General features: G+C 46.5%; 1 protein-coding gene across 1 annotated transcript; it reads left to right on the top strand.

Annotated features, from left to right (window-relative positions):
- The first annotated feature begins 10,376 nt into the window (after nt 1-10,376).
- On the top strand, nt 10,377-17,441 carry LOC117694452 (olfactory receptor 52K1-like). The gene is made up of 2 exons (XM_076941846.1): nt 10,377-10,460; nt 15,118-17,441. The coding sequence occupies exon 2, from the start codon at nt 15,249-15,251 to the stop codon at nt 16,197-16,199; it is 951 nt and encodes a 316-aa protein (XP_076797961.1). The 5' UTR covers nt 10,377-10,460; nt 15,118-15,248; the 3' UTR covers nt 16,200-17,441.
- Nucleotides 17,442-19,340: the final 1,899 nt, after the last annotated feature.

The raw sequence follows: 19,340 nt of genomic DNA, 5'->3' as shown, positions 1-19,340 counted from the left end.
TTCTCGTGTCTACGTACAGATGAATGAGCCAAGCCCCAGAGACTTCACAATTGTCTACCTCATACAACTGCTCCCTTGTAGAGAACAGTAGCTTTGGACTGAGACCAGTTTGGGCTCAATCTTAAATCTGCTGCTACCTGTGTAAATGCACATAAGATATGTATTTAGCTTCTCTGAATCTCTGTTTATAAATGAGAAGGGGGTTTTTAAGCACCCTTTATGAGGTAAATTATGAGGGTAAAGGCAGTGTCTATAAAACACCTGTCATAGGCCTAGCCCAAGGTAAACTTTTATTGACTATGGTTAACACTATGTTGTATCTTAATAAAAGGGGGAGATGGTGGACCACAAAATTTGATGCCAATAATTATAAACGTATCTTTTCTCCCTTGGACCATGTCAGGTTGGACAGCAGGTCCTGAGTTTTGATTCTATTAGTGGCTCACCTTGCCCTGTTCAGGCAGGCATGGAGTCTCATGAAGTCTTAGATTGGGCAGTAAGTCCAGCATGGCTCATGCTGGGGTAGGGATGGGCATCAGTGTGCAATGTCACAATCCCCCTGAAGCACAGTCCCTGCTCCAAGAGGGTTTTGTGAGAACAGAGTTGTGAGATCTGGATCGAGACGAGCATGCTCTACACATCCTAGGGCTGAATAGATTTATCCTGTATCATCTCACACACGAGGCCTAGGGCACCCATCTGGCAGTCACCAGGCCAGGAGTGAAACCCAGGGCTTTACTGCCCAGAGAATACTGGAGCAGGTTAGCAGGAAGTTTCCTTAGCAATTCCACATCAGTTCACCCTGCAGGGGCTTTGACACCCACTGAACAAAGCCATAAGTAAGGTAGCGCATGCAGGGCAGAGAAAGGGAGGCCTGGGGACAGAGGGGGTAGGGATGGCAGGATCTGTCTTCTGCCTCCCATGCTCCATTTTGCTCTCTCTTGCCTACATGCAAGCATTTAACTCCAGATAAGCCTCAAACTGGAAAAAAAAAAAAGTCAAGAGTTGTACTATGAAGTACAACTTAAAATGCGCCCCATAGCCCTTCTTCAGGCCGGAGCCCCACACTCTCTCTGAGGAAGAAACCCCTCACATGTCTTCAGAGACCTTTGGGGAAGGGATGAGATCAGTCACCCCAAGCTACATGATGGACATTCATGCTAGGACCAGAACTGAGGACAGAGGACTCAGGCCTCTGTTGACTGACAGACCTGTGGAGAAGCTGGGCCTGGAACCTTCTGGAAACCCCTGAATTATCAGTGGGCTCTTGTTTCCATTTGCTCTTTTGACCTTCTCGTGAGCCCTCACCAGGACCAACCTGCAGAATGAATGGGGATTTGCAGGGAAGAGGGAGTTTGGGGTCCAGAGGGGCGAGTGTGTTAGTTGCCTTGCTTGATGCTGTGAGGTATCTGGCAGAAGCAACTTAAGGGGTAAAGATATTTGGTTTCAGAAGGCAAAGTTACCACAGTAGAAAAGGCTTTGGTCTACAGAGTGAGTTCCAGGACAGCCAGGGCTACACAGAAACCCTGTCTCAGAGAGAGAGAGAGAGAGAGAGAGAGAGAGAGAGAGAGAGAGAGAGAGAGAGAGAGAGAGAGAGAGATTGACTCATATATTGGCAGCAGGAGCTTACAGTACCACTCCTCACAACCTGGTGGAAAGGAAGCCAACAGCACAGAAGTAGGCTTCACTTTCAAAGTCCTACCCTTAGTGACCTGTGTCTACCATCTAGGCCCCAGGTCCTTTCCTAAACAGCCACCAGCTAATAACCAAGAGTTCAAATACAGGATCCTGTGAGGCCCTTCACATTCAGACCACAGGAGAACAAATGACCAAAGTTGATCCAAAAACCCCCCAGAGAAAACTCCCTGGAGCTCAGAGAAGCCAGAGCACCCAACATTAGTAAACATAGAAACCAACATTGATAGGGTTTAGAGCCAAATGGTCTAGGTTCAAATCCCAGCTCTGCAGCCTCCTGGTTGTGTGCCCACGGAAAAGGCCTCACCTGTCTCCTCTTCTGTGAGTTAGCAATGTGATCAACACAGGGTTATTGTAAGATCAGTGACAGAGTCTCTGCTGTTGCTTATAGATGTCACACTCTGTGTGTGTGTGTGTGTGTGTGTGTGTGTGTGTGTGTGTGAGAGAGAGAGAGAGAGAGAGAGAGAGAGAGAGAGAGAGATGCATACGTGCACTGTGACCTCATTTGATCGTACACACACAGCTATAAGCTACACCTAGCCTAGAAGGGTCTCAGTAAGTATGGCAGAGGAAACAGAGGGGACAGAAGAGAGATGAAGTTGATGCTATCTTTGTGCTTGTTCATCAGACGAGCATTCTGAGTGTCAAAGTGGAAAAAAATAACTTCCCAGCCACTCAGAACCAGAACAGAACCCAGGTCCTCTGCTCTGTGACCTGACATTGGAATGGCCTGAGAGTCCGTTAGAGGGTTGTAAAGGTGTACAAGGGAAGTCTCGCAATGAGAGGGCTCTACCCCAGCCCTGCCAGGCTCAAACAGCCCAAACACAGTCCCTTCCAGCACAGACGGTGGGGAGCAGTTCCCTTGTGGAGTGTGGTGCTTGGGTGCCACCTTGTGACATTTCTGAGAAGTGCAGCCTGTGGATGCTCGGACAGGGCAAATGTTCCACCAGAGGCTAGGAGCCTGTACCCAGGCCAGGTGTCTTCGAGAGGGACCAGCCATATCAGAAGCAGACTTGATTCTGTCTGTTAATACTTACTTGTGCGGAGTCCTGGCCAAGGGCAAGCTCTGCCATATACTGCATCTGGAAGAGGTTTGATAATCATTACTTTACAAAGCAAAGCTTTGGGTTGTGAAGCTCAAATGACCTACAACTTCTAGGGTTTGAACGGTGAGGTCAGAACACTGGGGAGGATCCATGAGGAGGCAGGCAACTGAGCTGTCTCCTTCTTGGCAAGGCACCAGTAACCTTTCCCCTAGTAAATTTCACAGCTTTATGGATAGATGCAATTTTTATAAATATTCCTTTATTTTTAAGACAGGGTCTCATATGCAGCTCTGGATCACCTTGAATTCAATATGTAGACCAGACTGGCCTTGAACTCGTGGAGATCCACTCCCCTCTGTCTATTGAGGGCTGTGATTAAAGGCATGTCCCAAATACCTTTGGGGTAAAGTGGAGGAATGTTAGACCAAGGTTTTGTTTGTTTGTTTGTTTGTCTGTTTGTTTAGTACTCTTTATATTTAGAAAATTCCCAATCTTTTCCTATGATTCCACAGTGATACTACATTACTTAATAGCTGTGAAATGTCATATAGATATGATTTCCTTAAACACTGTTCACTTATAATACTTTTATTAATTCCTGAAGAATTTCATTAAATGTATTTTGGGTTGGTTTAGTTTTCTGTTGTTTCTCTGTGTGGCTCTGGCTATCCTGAAACTAACTCAATCTGTAAACTAGGCTGTCCTAGAACTCAGAGATCTGCCTGCTTTCCCTAACTCCTCCCCCAGCTCCTCCCCCAGCTCCTCCCCGGCTCCTCCCCCAGCTCCTCCCCTAGCTCCTCTCAGAGCCACCCTGGTTTCCTTACCACACCTCCAGCCTCATACCCTTTTTTTTCTTTTAAATAACCCATTGATTCCAATTTGTCCTGTGTGTGGGGGCTATCTACTAGATACCATTGGGCTTATCAGAGCTCACAACCTTAAAGAAAACTGACATCCTCTTCCCCAGAAGCCCTTGCTCAGCCATGCTGGACTACTGGCTGGCTTGGCCTTGGCCCTGTGCACCGTTGTTTCACTCCACAGACCAAGGTTTTAAAGTCCAGATCCTGGAGAAATGTTCTCCCCCTGGGGCTGGGGCTGCGTCCAACAACAGACCATGTATTTTTCAATCCTGTTTTATCACCTGCTAAAAAAGAAATCTTTACTGTTTGCTTCTCCTGTGCCCTGGAGACAGAGAGTGACAGAGAGAGAGGGAGAGGGAGAGGGAGAGGGAGAGGGAGAGGGAGAGAGAGAGAGAGAGAGAGAGAGAGAGAGAGAGAGACTGCTTTGGGGACTGGGATCAAAGAGATTGGGGATTGAGATCAAAGAGAATTGTGGAGAGAGTACCCCCCTATGCACAATGTGTAACATCCATAGCCCAGCTCGATGATCCTCCTTCCTCTAACCAAGGCAATGTTGAACCCCTAAGCCTGTCTGCCCTCTCTGACTAGAACAAGGTTTGAGGGAAGACCATCTCTTGGGCCTATAGCCTAGGAGGCTTCCTCTGTCTCTTTCCTGAAGGAAACAGTGGATCTGCCAGAGGGACCAACATTTTAAAACTGTGCCAAACACCAGTGGAGATGTTATGCTAAAAGAATAGGGTGAGCAAGAGGAGGGAACCTTGTGTGTAGGAGAATCTACCTAGCATCTAGGGGACAGAAGGTATGTCCTGTGCCCTAGCAACTAGGGTGGGCACCAGAGACTGATGGACCGGGAGACACATTCTGGCCTACTTTTGTTACTAAGGGCTCAGTCTGCCTGCTCAGAGCCTCAGCTCTCATGTGCACTGGGGTGCAATGGGGTGACATACTCTTCTCCTCAGTGTACTGTAGACTCATTAGCTGATGAATGAGCTAATCTAATCTGGGAGAGCAAAACAGCTCAGTGGATAAAGTACTGGGGAAAGGTGAGTTCAGATACCCAGAAGCAATGGTTTTGTTTTTTAAGGCACAGTTGTACATATCTGTAACTCCAGGACTCTGGGTGGAGATAGGTGAGTCCTGGTCTAGCCCAAACAATGAGCTGCAGCTTCCAGGGACCATCTCAAAATCACCTTGAAGAACTCTAGCGAGCAGAACCTTAATTTCCTGGAGACCCCCTGAGTGAACCAAGCTGAGACGAGAATTGCTGCAAAAAGCAAGAGGAATTTTTAATGTTCCAGCATGCTGGGGCCATCCTGCATCCCAAAAGGAGAGGTGACCCCACCAAGCTTGTTCAGTGAGCTTTTATACAGTCCTTAGGGCAGCAGCCATTAGGCACAATGTGATTGGCAGAACAATGTGACTTTTTAAACTGATTGGTCTTTAGGGAATAAGGCAGCATTGACCTCCCTTGTCTGTGTGTGGCCAACAAGGTTGTTGTCCATGTGCTCTGGGCACCCACCACCACCACCCCCTGTGGTCTGAGGAATGTTAATTAGCCTCTGCCTTCTGGAGGGGAGGGGTGCCAAACCTTTCTCTTCCAGGAGGGAAAGGGTCTGGTGGATTTTTCCTCTTCAGAACAATATAGGAAGACACTTGACATCAGCTCCTGGCCTCTGCATGCTTGTACATGCACCCACACATAACACACTCCAAAAAAATAAAATAAAATAAAATCTAGGTTAATTTGTTTTGTTTTAACATGTGATCCAGTGTAGGCCTGTGAAAGGACAGCATGGTTTCTGGTCGAACACCAGCTAGAAATCACCGGAGACCCCGCAGGGTTTCCTGCAAGGAATAGCATGCATTTTGCCACTCTCCCAAACCCCAGGCTCCTGATACAAGGCCAAAGACCTCCATAGAGTGGAGTCCTCTGGTCACATAGGACAACGCCCCCTAGCCCCTCCACAGGTAGAGGGCATGACTACAGGTCACAGAGCCTCAAGACAGATCTCCATATTAATGAGATATCTAAAGGCCAGAGAGCATAGCCAATTAAACATTCCTTCCCAGACCCTCCTCTTTGCAAAGGTATTTAACCTCAGCCCCCCCCCCCCCAGCCCACTGAAAATACCAGGGTATAGTTTCACCCATTTTCTGCCATGACAGTAAATATCTTAAGACCATAACCATAATCTCTTCTTTGGGACCCACCATGGGGAACAGTAGAGAAGGTTATCAACTACAGAGCCGCCACCTAATCTCCCACTGAAGACCTCTCTGTTTTCAGCCACAGAGGCCCAGCAACCCAAGCAAGCAAACCAGCTGTCACCCAGCCAAGCAAGTTGCCACGACCAAGACTCTAAATCCCCACCAGACACAGCCAGAGCCCATCCCTCCCCCTCTCCTCTTCAGCTGCAGGCCACCAGCTTGTATGCCCCCACTTCAGTGTCGGCCCTTCCACAGCTTCCCAGTGGCACCTGAGAGTCCAAGGGCCTGAGAACCAACCGGTTCCCAGCCGCCTTTAGGCCCAGGAACCCCCAACCCAAGAGCTCTAGCTCCATGCAGGACCTCAGACTGTGTTCCCCACCCATGAGCGGAGTCCTGCGGCTTCACATAGCCCGATGTCTGCCCAGTGCCAGTGTGGAGTGAACACAGTCGAATTCCCACACCTCTGTCCCCACAAGAGGTCCTAGCCACGTGGTGAGACACTTGACGTACACCACAATCCAGCAATGGACCCAGGCACACTAAAACCCAACAACCCAGGAAGGGAAACACCACAAAGCCATCCAACCTAACACCCTCCTTTTAAGAAAGGGGAGAGAAAGGCCTGGGGGTGACTAGCCCAAGGACTCGCAGCCAGAGTATGGTACACCTCAAGAGCCTAGATTCTTGTCTCCCTGTGGCCTCCTGTCAGTGCCTCCTGGGGTCATGTGTTCCATTTCTCTGGGCTGAGGTTCAGGTTTGAGGAGTGCAGATGTAAGTGAGATACAAGTCCAGAAGGCCCTAATGAGCCCCACGGGGGGGGAGGGGGGGAATGAATCTCTTGAGACAGATGTCAAGGACTTCTGTGAAACCTTGTCTCTAAAAAGGCTTCCTGTCCACTCTACCTGAGACAGCCATTCCTTCCATTCCTCTACACACTGATTCCTCCACACCAACCAGAGCCACCGTCAAGTCTTTGCACATGTGAAGACCTTCAAACCCCATGAATGGTTTGGCTTTCTATTGCTGTGATAATACACTGACTAAAACCTACCTTGGAGAGGGAGGGGTTTCTTTCAATTTATACTTTATACTCCATCACTGAGGGAAGCCAGGGCAAGAATTCAAGGAAAGAACTTGGAAGCAGGACCTGAAGCAGAGACCATGGAGGAGCACTGCTTACTGGTTTGCTCCCAGGTTCACATCCAGCTACCTTCCCTAACACTTCACAGGACTATCTGCCAAGGGGGCATTGCCCAGACTGAGTTAGACCCTTCCATATCAATCAACAACCCCCCCCAAAAAAAAAAAATACCACATAGATATGCCTACAGGCCAATCTGATGAATTTTTTTCTCTGCTGAGGGTCCCTCTCTCTAGTTTATATCACATTAATAAAGACTAACTAATATACCCCACCAGAAAAAAGTTTGATATACAAGAGGAACAGAGGATTTGACAGCCCTGACCATCTTCACTGGAAGAAATCTGGGGAAGAAAGTTTAGGACAGGATACTATGGAGATCTAGAAAGAGGAAGGAGAAAAGGAACAGTGGATACGAGGTTGCCCACAGTCCTGGGGTATAGAGGGGACTACTGAGGGATTGACAGGTCAGGTGGGATGCCCAGTGTCCCTACACAGTGATGGCACACAGTGCTGGCACCAGCCACTAAACCCCTTCTGCTGAAAGATTCAGGGACTGTGACACAAGCAGGCAAGGAGGCCTCCAGAGCTGGTGGTGCCTGCTGCTCAGGAGCAGACATAAGCCAGGTGAGACTTGGGGAGAAAGAGCCTGTCAGGCAGAGGAGTAGGCACAGCATGAGCAGGGGGCAAGGAGGTTTGCTCTCAGGGAAGGGTGGGGGAGGATAAGCCTTGAATGCAAGGCGGGAGTCTAGACTTAGCAGGTTGATGGTGAGAGCCTCAGCAGGCTTTTCTTAGGTGTGAGGGGCTGGAGGAAGTGATGTGGCAGAAGGGCAGACCTGCAGGAGACCTGGAGATGACCTGGAATGAAGGCTTTAGCAGCAGGCTGCAAAGGAAGCTAGAGGTAAGACTGACAGCACTTGGTACATGGAAAGAGCCAAGGGACCCATCTAGCCATGGTGGGCTTCCAGGAAAGGTGATGGGAGAGAAAAGCTGGCAGGCATGGGGATAGGTAAAGGGAGCAGGCCCAGGGTGACCACACTGCCCTTGAGATGCCGGTACCCACTTTCTGTTCCCTTCCTGGCTGAACTGCCAAGGAGATCTCAGGACCCTCCCTCTGCACTCTGCAGCCCCAGCATCTCACCATCTCATTGGACATTGCCAACCTGCAGGAGGATCTCTGTCTGAGAGAGGATGCTCACCCTGCCTGAGGAAGCTCTAAACCAAAGAAGAAGCATAGCTGGGGGCCCAGTGTTCAGAATAATGTCTTTCTATCTGAATGTTCACTCCGCAACCATGGGCTGCTGTTTTCTAAGGGAAGGCTTGAAGCTCACCTCCCCTAGGAAGCCTGCCTGGGGTAGCCATAGCCTTACACAGGCAGGTCCCATCCTTCTGAGCTGAACTCTGCAGTCCAGGGCTTTACACCTCTAGCTGTGATAGAGCCTTTGAACTCCACCATGGCCATCACACATACACCTACACAAGACCTCCAGACCAAGGCCACCTCGCTAACCCTCTTCCTTCTTTCATGTTCCACACATGAGGACTTTGGGGAACTGTATGACAGCACCACAAAAAAATCCCAGGTCCTACTCCTGGAGCCTATGAGTGTGATCTTATTTAGGAAAGGAGTTTGTGCAGATGAAATTGAATGAAGGATCTTTGAATGAGATCCTTTTTGCTATTCAGAGGGTTCTGTATCCAATAACAAATGTCTTTATAAGACATGGGGAAGAGACTTGTGAATATGGGCAGAGTTACACCACACAGGCCAAAGAAAGCCTGACGCTGCATCCAGCTAGAAGAGGCAGGGAGTGTGCTCTCTCATAAAGGCACTGAGGGAACATGGCTAGCAGATGCCTTAGTCTGGGGATGATAGCCACCAGAACTGTAAGGAGAAACCTTGTACGGTCCTGGCTATCCTGGAACTCACTCTGTAGACTGGGCAGGCCTCGAACTCACAGAGATCTGCCTGTGAGTTCTTTGGGATTAAAGGCATGTGCCGCCAGAGAAGAAACTTTTATAAATTTAAGCTCTTAGCTTTCGGCCTTTTCTTGTAGAGCATTTGGAAATGAAAACAGAGACTATAGAACCGCCAACCATTCTGAGGTCAGAGCCGGCCAAGGTGTGAACTGACCGGCCAAGGTGTGAACTGACCAAGTGGTATGTCCAGTGGGAACTGCCACAGTCATGGGGACCAGGGACGAAGAGGCGAGAAGGACATCTTTGTGAGTCATTGAGTGACAGACCCAGAGGCCACACCAGTGAAGAAAGAACCATTTATGGTCAAATAGTATGGTCCTAAGGACCTCAGTGAAAAGAGACTGAGAAACCAAGTCCTGAGCTGCATGGCACAGGGAGAAATCATGTAAGATGTGTCCCTCCCAGTGAGCAGAGACCCCTTCACTCAGTAAACCTCACATCTAAGCCTGGGTTGTGGACAGTGAGTAGAGTGTGCAGGATCTCTGACAGACATCTGCAAGGTCCTCCAGCCCTGTGGCTCCCCACTGGATACCACCATGCTGCTTCCTCAGTCCATCACTGCTAAAGCAAACTCGAGTCCTGGGCTCCAAGACTCACAGTCTTGTCTGGCTTCTGCTTTCTCTTTACCCTCATCCATGGCTTTAGGGATAGACCCCACATCCCCATGCCCATACACAAGTGTCCCTGAACTTCATGTGAAGCAGTAACCCAACCACAGAACCGGTCCTCTCAGTCTAGGCAACTGCTTCCCAACATCTCGGGCCTCGTCAGATGTTCCCTCCTGAATGGACTATTCCAGAACCTCATCTGTTCCTTCTCTGGTCCCAAAGCAGGGGCGAGACAAAACAGTGAGCAGAGGGAAACAGATTTGGTCAGGTAATTGTCAAAACATTGCCACAGGTCTGTAGAGTAACCTCTGAAAGTCACCTGAAAGGATCTATCCCTAGATACCACACCAATATGGGGTGATACAACTCCCACCTCATCAGAACCTCCCACTCCTCATTCTTCTGCTTACAGTATCCCCTCCCATAAATTCCATGGAAGCCCCCACCATATCAACACCCTCCCGCCACCATATATACACACATACAAATCACACCCAAAAGAAGTTGCCTTTCCTTGGGTTACTGGCTCCTCAGTTAGAACCATCCTGCTCGACTAACCAACACCCTGTAGCCCCCTCCCTGACCCTTCCCTGCCAGAGCTACCCCAGGCAATTATCTGCAGGCTGAATTTGGAGCATAATGTCAAGTCGTTGTGTCTCTGTTGGGTCTCTAGTTCCAGAGAGGGGACACTGAATAGCACAGACCATAGGAGGAGCCTGGATGTCAGGTGACTGGGTTGGTCCCTCAGTGCTCCTAGAAGACCATGAGTCAGGGAGCACTTGTCTCCAAGCCATAGGCTGAGCTGAAGTCTGAGCTCCCAGGGGAGGGAGGAGGGGTGCACTTAACAGCACTCAGGGATCCCCTCCCTCTGGCTCTCTCTCAGTTCCTGCCTGGCTGTGCTGGGATGAATGTCAGCTCCAGGGTAAGCATGGAGAGTATGGGGGCAGGGTGGTAGCCTTTGCTGAGGCATGAGGAGGTGTGGGAGTTGTCAGTGGCAGTGGCTTAGACTCACCCCTAGACATGCCAATGTCTCCATCACACGCTATCCCACTCCACTCTGCTGCCCCCTCAGCCACACCCCAGGCCCAGGTCTTCTCAGAAGAAAATGATTTTCTATGTCTTGATCGTGGAATTTAATTTCATCCTTCACCTTTCCCGCCATCTTCCTCATTTGTCCTATAATTTTCTCCATAGGAGGAGATCCAGGAATCCCTTCTGTAGCTTATGACAGGAATGAGGACTCTGGCTTTGGAGCTCCATCCATCTCTGACCTGATTCCCAATTCTCAGCTTTATGTCGACGGGCTCTTTGTATCACCCCTACCTTTATTTTGGCTGAGTCTAACTTTTTTTATTAGAAAGCCAGGCCTCTGAGCTTAACCTCACAGCTCCACCTCACCAGCTCAGCATCCCTGGTCCTTGTGTGGTGCCCTAGATTTTGTCCCTAGAAGTTAAATTAGAGACCTCTAAACAGTGTTCTGGGTTCCCATTACACTTCTGTTCCTTCCCACCAGATTGTTAGCAACTTGGGAACTGGAGTCACATCCAGGGTACATGTGAAGCCCATTTGGCCAGTAGAGTAACTGGGATATAACAAGTGTCAAAAAATATATTAACAGTAAATGGATATATGAATGGATAAAGGGCCATTTCCTGTCCCTGTCAGTCCTAAAACAAGCCACATTGTACTTACTAGAAAACAGGTAGTACACTGAGAATGTGTAGTGGAATATAAAACGGCTTTCCTTTTTAGATTTTAACATGATTCTGGAAATTCTGGTTAATTAAAAAAAAAGACATAAAACAGAAGTAAAATAATTCTCCTGAATGCCCAAAAGAATCTCCCGAAAACATTTCAATTAATGAAAAAATTAATGACAAGATATAAGATAAATGTACAAAATAATGTCGTTACTATGTAAAAGGGAAGGGAGTCAAAACTGTTATAGGCTTGTAATAGCCTCAGTGGAGCACACAGCAGAACACACAGGAACACACAAGCAGTGCAGGAGATTGCTCACTATTCAGCAGTTGTGTTCCGAGTGTGTCCCAGGTGTCTGTATTTGGCTCTAGGAATACAAATGCAGACAAGATGCCTGTTCCCATGGACCTATACACATCAAACTATAAAGCCACTGAGAGATGCTAAAATAAGACTTGAAAATTCAGAACGTTGTTGTTGTTCAGGGCTCATGAGATGACTCAGAGGGTCAAATCGTTTATCTCCCAAGCCTGAGAGCTGAGTTCCATCTTTGATTCTCCACAGATTACTTTATAGCTTTAATGAAATCCCAATTTTTCAAATTGCAACAAGAAAATTTTTGAAAATTGCCAAAGTGATACTAATAGTGGGGAAATTAAATAAGAATAATGAAAAACTTAAAAGTACTTGCAAAAGTGTTTCATTGGGAGTCTAATGCTCCTATAGTAATCAAAATGGCACAGCATTCTAAAAACTCAGTGGCAGGAAAGAGACCAGATTAAAGTGGTCAAAGGTACGCTACGAACGGGCATTTCTCCTGAGAAAATGAATCAGTGGCCAGCAAACATAGGAAAAGATGCTCAGAAAAACACAAGCTAGACACAGTGATGCACACTTGCAATCCCGGCACTCTGGAGGCAGAGACATGAGTCTCATGAAGGTTGACTTTGAACTCATGAAATTCATGAGTTCAAAGTCAACCTCAGTGGAATAGTGAATTCCAGACCAACCAGGGTCACATAGTGAGACCCTATCTTAGTAGTAATAATTATTATTGGATGGATTGATGGAAGGAGGGATAAAAAGAGAAAAGAAGAAAAATTAAGCACTGCATTATCTATGGCCCAGCAATTTCAGTCCTCAGAACATAACCAAGAAAAATACATTAAAACAAAATATTCATGGTAACATTACTATAATAGCCAGAAAAGTGGAAATAATCCAAATGTCCTCTGACGGTGAGTGGATAAATGGGATGTGCTGTCCACATGGTGATATACTATTCTTCCATTCAAAGCTAATAAAATAAGCTAGGGGTGCTGGCACGCCTTTAATCCCTGCACTCAGGAGGCAGAGACAGGAGGATTTCTGTGAGTTTGAGGCCAGCTTGGTCTACATAGTGAGTTTTAGAACAGCCAGAAATATGTAAAAAGAATCTGTCTTTAAGAAAAAAAACTAGATAAAATACTGATGTGTACTGCAGTATGGGTGACAGTCAGAAAAACACAAACCAGGTATGCTGGGACACAGTTGTAATGCCAGCACACTGGAGGCAGAGGCAAGGGGTTCATGAGTTCAAATACACAGCTGCAAAAAAAACTAAAATTTTATTATTTCACTGATGGGAAATGTCCAGAGTGGACAAAGCCACTGACTCAGAAAGAACCTTAGCAATTCATTGCCAAGTGTTTGTGGATGGACACAGAGCTTCTATGGGGCCATTGCATGCGCTGATCATGGTGATTATTACACAATACTACGAACTTATTAGAAGCCATTAAACTTTACACTTTAAAGGGGGAAAAGTCGTGTGGTTGAGTTACTCACAAGAAATATTTTGAAAATAGCATGGTACTGATATGAGTACAAATGGAACATCACTATCTAAATAATAACAATAACAGTAATAACAACCACAGAGCTAGTGAGATGGGTTAGTGTTTATGAACGCTTGCTGCTCTTTCAAAGAACCAAAGTTCAGGCCCTAGCACCCATGTTGCCTGGCTCACAAGCCATTCTGGGTAGCTGCTTCTCCAGGACATCCAGCAATCCAGCAATCCTCTTCTAGTCTCCTCAAATACCTGCACACATGTAAACATACCACACATACACACACCATCCACATACACACATGCACACACACACAGACACACACACACACATAAACAAGTCTTAAAAAAAAAATAAAAACCTCTGCCACATAAAATAACTTAATCTAGAATAAAGACAGCAACATGAAGTGACAGATAAGTGGATCAGTAGCCATGTTGTTATCTGGATAAAACCAAGTTAGATTATCATGTCATGAATCAAATGAATTTCATGTTGTCAGAACTCATAAAACCTTGAATACGGGATGATGGCTCAGTGTGTGTCCCGGTTTGGACGATCAATGCCTCCCACTTGAACCTGTTGGTGACACTGTTGGAGGGGATTATATAACCTTTAAGAGGCACAGCTTTGCTAGAAGAAGTTATGTCACTGGGGCATGCTTTGTGGGTCTATACGATAGACCTTCAGAGACTCTGTAACAGCGGTTCTCAACCTTCCTAATGCTGCAACCCTTTAATACAGTTCCTCATGTTGTGGTGACCCCCACCCCAACCATAACATTATTTTCATTGCTACTCCATAACTGTAATATTGCTACTGTTATGAATTGTAATGTAAATATCTGATGTGCAGGATATCTGATAAGCAACCCTCATAGGGGGTCATGACCCACAGGTTGAGAACCACTGCTAGGCAGCCTGTATAGTCAGTCTCACTTTGCCTCCTGTTCCTTTCTCTGTGTTTTCTGTGTGCTGGTGCAGATGTGAACTCTTGGCTACCTGCTCTGGTTGCCAGCAGCCATGTCTCCCCTCCCACCACTCTCTCAGGAACTATAAGCCAAAATAAACTCTTCCATAGTCTCTCTCTTGTTTTTCATGACATTTTAACACAGCAACAAAATGTAACTAGAACGAGATAAAAATTTTGCTGAACAAACATGAGAACCAAGACAGGTGGATCTCAGGGGCTCCCTGGCCAGACAGGATAGTCAAAACAGTGAACAACCTGTTTCAAAAATAAGGTGGAGAGTTATACAGAAAGACACCCAGTGTTGACCTCTGGTCCCCATACAAACAGGCAAGCACTCTCATACAAACATGCAGATGCAAAAAATAAAACTTAACATCCTAAAGAATAAGAAAATACATTTACCATCTATTTGGCCTTTGAATAAAACAGTGCTTTCTATGCTAAAAGCCAGGGAAATTTTTTTTTTTTTTTTTTTTTTTTTTTTTTTTTTTTTTGGTTTTTTGAGACAGGGTTTCTCTGTGTAGTCCTGGCTGTCCTGGAACTCACTCTGTAGACCAGGCTGACCTCGAACTAAGAAATCCACCTGCCTCTGCCTCCCAAGTGCTGGGATTAAAGGCGTGCGCCACCACCGCCCAGCAAGGAAATAATTTATTAAAAGAAACACTGATTAAATTAACTTTGAAAATACAAATTTTGGTCTTAATAGTACCATAAGCAAAGTGAAAATGCTAACAAGATTTATAAGCCTTGTTTCAAAAATACATAATGACTAATGATTAAACTACTAGGAAAATACTAAGTTCCAAATAGACAAGGAAGTCAACTGTAAAATGTCACTTTATAACCTACATTTTTTTTAAGATCATGATAGCTCGGTACAAGCACCACAAAGTCAGTGACAAGATTCATTCAACATCTCTGGAAATCCAACTGACATCCAAAAAAAGTGTGACTATCACTTGATCCAGGAAGTCTGCATGCAGTACCTCCGCCTGTGATTTATTTGAAATGCAAGCAACCATTTATTGGAAGATCTCATTAAATAATAAAGCTAAATGTCTTTTTTTTTTCTCTAGAAATATTGGAGACTCATGAAAACCTAAGTACCCAGTCCAGCCTGGTGAGGCTGAGGCAGGTCCTAGCAGGGCCTCTCAGGCATCCTGCCTCTCCCTTCTTTCTCCCCAGCCTCCTTGAGCCCTCAGGCGTCATGTCAGGGTGGAGTAATGGCACCTACAATGAGTCCTACACCAGCTTCCTCCTCATGGGCTTCCCAGGAATGCAGAAAGCCAGAGCCCTCCTGGTGCTGCCCTTCCTCAGCCTCTACCTAGTGATCCTCTTCACCAATGCCCTGGTCATCCACACGGTGGCGTCCCAGCGCAGCCTGCACCAGCCCATGTACCTGCTCATAGCCCTGCTCCTGGCTGTCAATATCTGTGCTGCCACCACTGTGCTGCCTGCCATGCTGTTCAGCTTCTCCACGCGCTTCAACCGCATCTCCCTCCCTCGATGCTTGGGACAGATGTTCTGTATCTACTTTCTGGTTTCTATGGACTGCAACATCCTCCTCGTCATGGCCCTGGATCGCTATGTGGCTATCTGCTATCCCCTTCGCTACCCAGAAATAGTGACAGGACAGTTATTGATTGGTCTGGTGGTGTTAGCAGCCACCAGGAGCACATGCATTGTTGCTCCTGTAGTGGTGCTGGCCTCACGGGTCCGCTTCTGCCGCTCAGATGTGATCCACCATTTTACCTGTGAACACATGGCCCTGATGAAGCTCTCCTGTGGGGACATCTCACTGAATAAGACTGTGGGACTCATTATTCGAACCGTTAATAGAGTCCTGGATATGCTCCTGCTAGGCGCCTCCTACTCCCGCATCATCCATGCTGCCTTCAGGATCTCATCAGGTGGAGCACGGTCCAAAGCCCTGAACACCTGTGGCTCCCACCTGCTGGTCATCTTCACTGTCTACTCCTCCACCATGTCCTCATCCATTGTCTACCGTGTGGCGCGCACTGCCTCCCAAGACGTGCACAACCTGCTCAGTGCTTTCTACTTGTTGCTCCCCTGTCTGGTCAACCCCATCATCTACGGGGCCAGAACCAAGGAAATCAGGCAGCACCTGGTAAGATCATTCCTGAGTGCAGGCCCGTGAGTCTCCTATGATAAGCTTCTGTTGCCTTCCTCAGGTGAAACTGAGGAAGGCAGGAAAGCGGTACATGGGGACCAAATTGCTACCATCATGCTCACTCTTCTTACTAGGTTTGTTTTGTTTTCGTTTTTTTAAACTAATTTAACATACAAAACAATAGGTTTCACCATGGCATTTTCATTACACATGCGTCCATGACACCGCGTTCTAATTTGTCCCCTTTACCCACCGTCCTTCCTCGTGCCCTGTACGTCCCGTCCACCTTCAGGTCACACACATTCCATTACCCCTCTCGTGGCTCCTTCCCACAAACTTCTTGTCACCTAGAACAGAAGTGAGGGAGAAGGGAAGTATGAACAGCCCCTTCAGCTCTGCTCTTCCCAGCATCGGAACACCGGGTACCGTCTATGCTCGTGAATGAACTTCAGTGTGTTGTCACAGTTACACAGCAAATTGTGTTAAAGCTACTGAGGGAGTGAAGACATCCATATCTATTTCTTCTGAGATCTCTCACCCAACAAGACTTTCATGCTATGCAGGTTTAGAGATGGCATTTTAAATGTGGCATCTTATAAAAACAAAATTGGCAACCTGTATCTCCAGCTTCAGGATATCCAGTGCCCTCTTCTGGCCTCCATAGGCACCTTGCCCTAATGTGCATATACACACACATACATATTCACATAATTTAAAATTAAATACATAAAGGCAGGCAGATTTCTGAGTTTGAGGCCAGCCTGGTCTACAGAGTGAGTTCCAGAACAACCAGGGCTATAGAGAGAAACCCTGTCTCAAATAAACAAAAACAAAAAAAAATACATTTTTAATTGAAAATATCTGTGTATGTGTGAGTGTGTGTGTGTGTGTGTGTGTGTGTGTGTGTGTGTGTGCTTTGAGACAGGGTTCCTCTGCATAGCTCAGCTGTCTTAGAACTCACTCTATAAACCAGGCTGGCCTCAAAATCTGTCTGTCTCTGCCTCCAGTGCTGGGATTAAAGGTGTGTGCCACCACCACCAACTGGCAAATAAATAAATAAATAAATAAATAAATGTTTCCCTTAAGCCTGAGACAAAATTATAATCATATGAGGTAAGATTAAAAACGAATTGCCTTAGGTCACAAAGTATAATATTCTAGTTTAGGGCTTATATCTCTAAATTGTGTTTTACTTTAGCAGAATTTATTTTACTTTGACAATCAGAACTTTGTAATCATTTAGTATTAATAAATATTTACATGAATAAATAGCTGAGCCTCCGCTCAGTCACTCCTGGCTGATGCCTTGCAAACTGATGGACCAATTATAAATCCCCACTAACATCCCCTGTGGCAGTTTCAAGAACTGTAGGAGATGGCTCAGCTTCATAAAGGCTACCTTGAAAAGGCAAACTTGAAAAACACTGAGGGAGCTTTCCTAGGATAAGAAAGAAAGAAGGAAAGAAAGAAAAACAGAAAGAAAGAGAGAAGGGAAGAAAAGGAAGAGAGAGGAAGAAAAGGAAGGAAGGAAGGAAGGAAGGAAACATTATAGAAATGACATTTTAGACAGGCAGTGATGACCTTTTGAGTGGAAGGTTTTTGAATGGGTTGCTGCCCCTATCCCTCCACTGGGAGCCCTACCTGCCTGACTACAGAAGGTGGCCACTTCAGGCTCCATATCCCCCATGCTAGGAGTCTCAACTAAAATCACCTCCACCGACTCCCTGGGGCCTCCACTGCCCCCGCCCCAGGTCTCTAGCACATCCTAGAGATGCCTCCTGCCCACTGCTGATTCCCATTCTCTCTCCCCTGCTCTCCCTACACCTGATCCCTACCCCTGCTTGGTTCTCCTCCCATCCCCTCTCCTACCCAGGTCCCTCCCTCCCTCCACCTCCAATATCTATTTTATTTCCCCTTCTGAGTGAGACTCAAGTATCCTCCCTTGGGCCCTCCTTGTTATTTGGCTTCTTTGGGTCTGTGGACAAGAGTCCTACAAATAGTCCAGGACAGGAAAGATGGCGCTCATATGAGAATTTCCAGGTCCTTCTATACAGATTTGACTATCTCAGTTTCCTCAGATGCCACATACAAACAACAAACAAACAAACAAACCCAGAGCCTATTCTCTTAGGTTATGAGAATTAAATAAGAGTTTACAGGCCAGGCGTGGTGGAGCACTCCCTCAATCCCTGGAGGCAGACACAGGCAGATCTCTGTGAGTTTTTAAGGCCAGCCTGGTCTACATGGGGAGTTCCTGGCCAGTCAGGCTACATATTGATACCATTTCTTAGAAAGAGAGAGAGAGAGAGAGGAGAGAGAGAGACCTAATGATCACTGTATCTGGCCACAGCTTGATGTGGTTTGTGTTCTCAGGAGATGACACCGCAGGCTTTAGTGTTAAGGCAGGAACAGTAGGAAGCATGCTGGAAAGTTAGCATCGAGCAGAGTGGGGACTCCTGCTTCTCAGGAGCAATCAGATTTATATCATGGAAGACTCTCACAAAGACAGAGTTAAAACTGTGGTTGGGATGTAGTGTATGAGAAAAGAATCTATTTCCAATTTAGAGAAGAAAAAAAAAACAGAAGTTAAGCTAACAAAGCATTGAGACTCTTACTAAATTGCAATGAATAACCTGTTCATACACAGACCCACACAGCCAATGCGGAAACACCAGAAAAGTATAAACCATGTGTCTGTAATTCACACACACCCACACAGCCAATGCAGAAACATCAGAAAATTATAAACCATGTGCCTGTAATTCTAGCTCTTGGGAGGCTGAGGTAGGAAGATCGTGAGTTCTAGGTCAGGCTGAGCTACAGTGTGAGACCCTGTGGAGTCGAGGAGGAAGGATAAAAGGATATGTAACAAACCAAGAGTGTTTCATTTTTATCAAGTGAGTAAAGACTAAGAAAAATTAAGCTAATGTTCTCTCACCCACTGAGTGTCAGACAGAGAGAAGCCACAAGCTACTGTCACAATAAGCACACTAGAAATAATATTAACAAGAACAGAATGCTTAGTGGCAGAAGGAATAAAGACAGACATGTTTCAAAGGAGAAACAAAAGCAAGACAGAGTAAATCAAGGACGCAGGTATGAAACAGGGCCATCCATTGATGCCTTTCCCAGCCCTGACGCTAGCTCTGCCCCATTCCAGAAGACATG

The sequence above is a fragment of the Arvicanthis niloticus genome, chromosome 1 (genome assembly GCF_011762505.2).
Source record: "Arvicanthis niloticus isolate mArvNil1 chromosome 1, mArvNil1.pat.X, whole genome shotgun sequence".
In the NCBI taxonomy this organism is placed as follows: domain Eukaryota; kingdom Metazoa; phylum Chordata; class Mammalia; order Rodentia; family Muridae; genus Arvicanthis; species Arvicanthis niloticus.
Note: the sequence above shows the minus strand (reverse complement) of the source record. Positions and strands in the feature narration are given on the sequence as shown.

Coding starts and splice junctions, on each gene's coding strand:
- LOC117694452 (XM_076941846.1), top strand. CDS start 15,249: ATGTCAGGGTGGAGTAATGGCACCTACAATGAGTCCTACACCAGCTTC.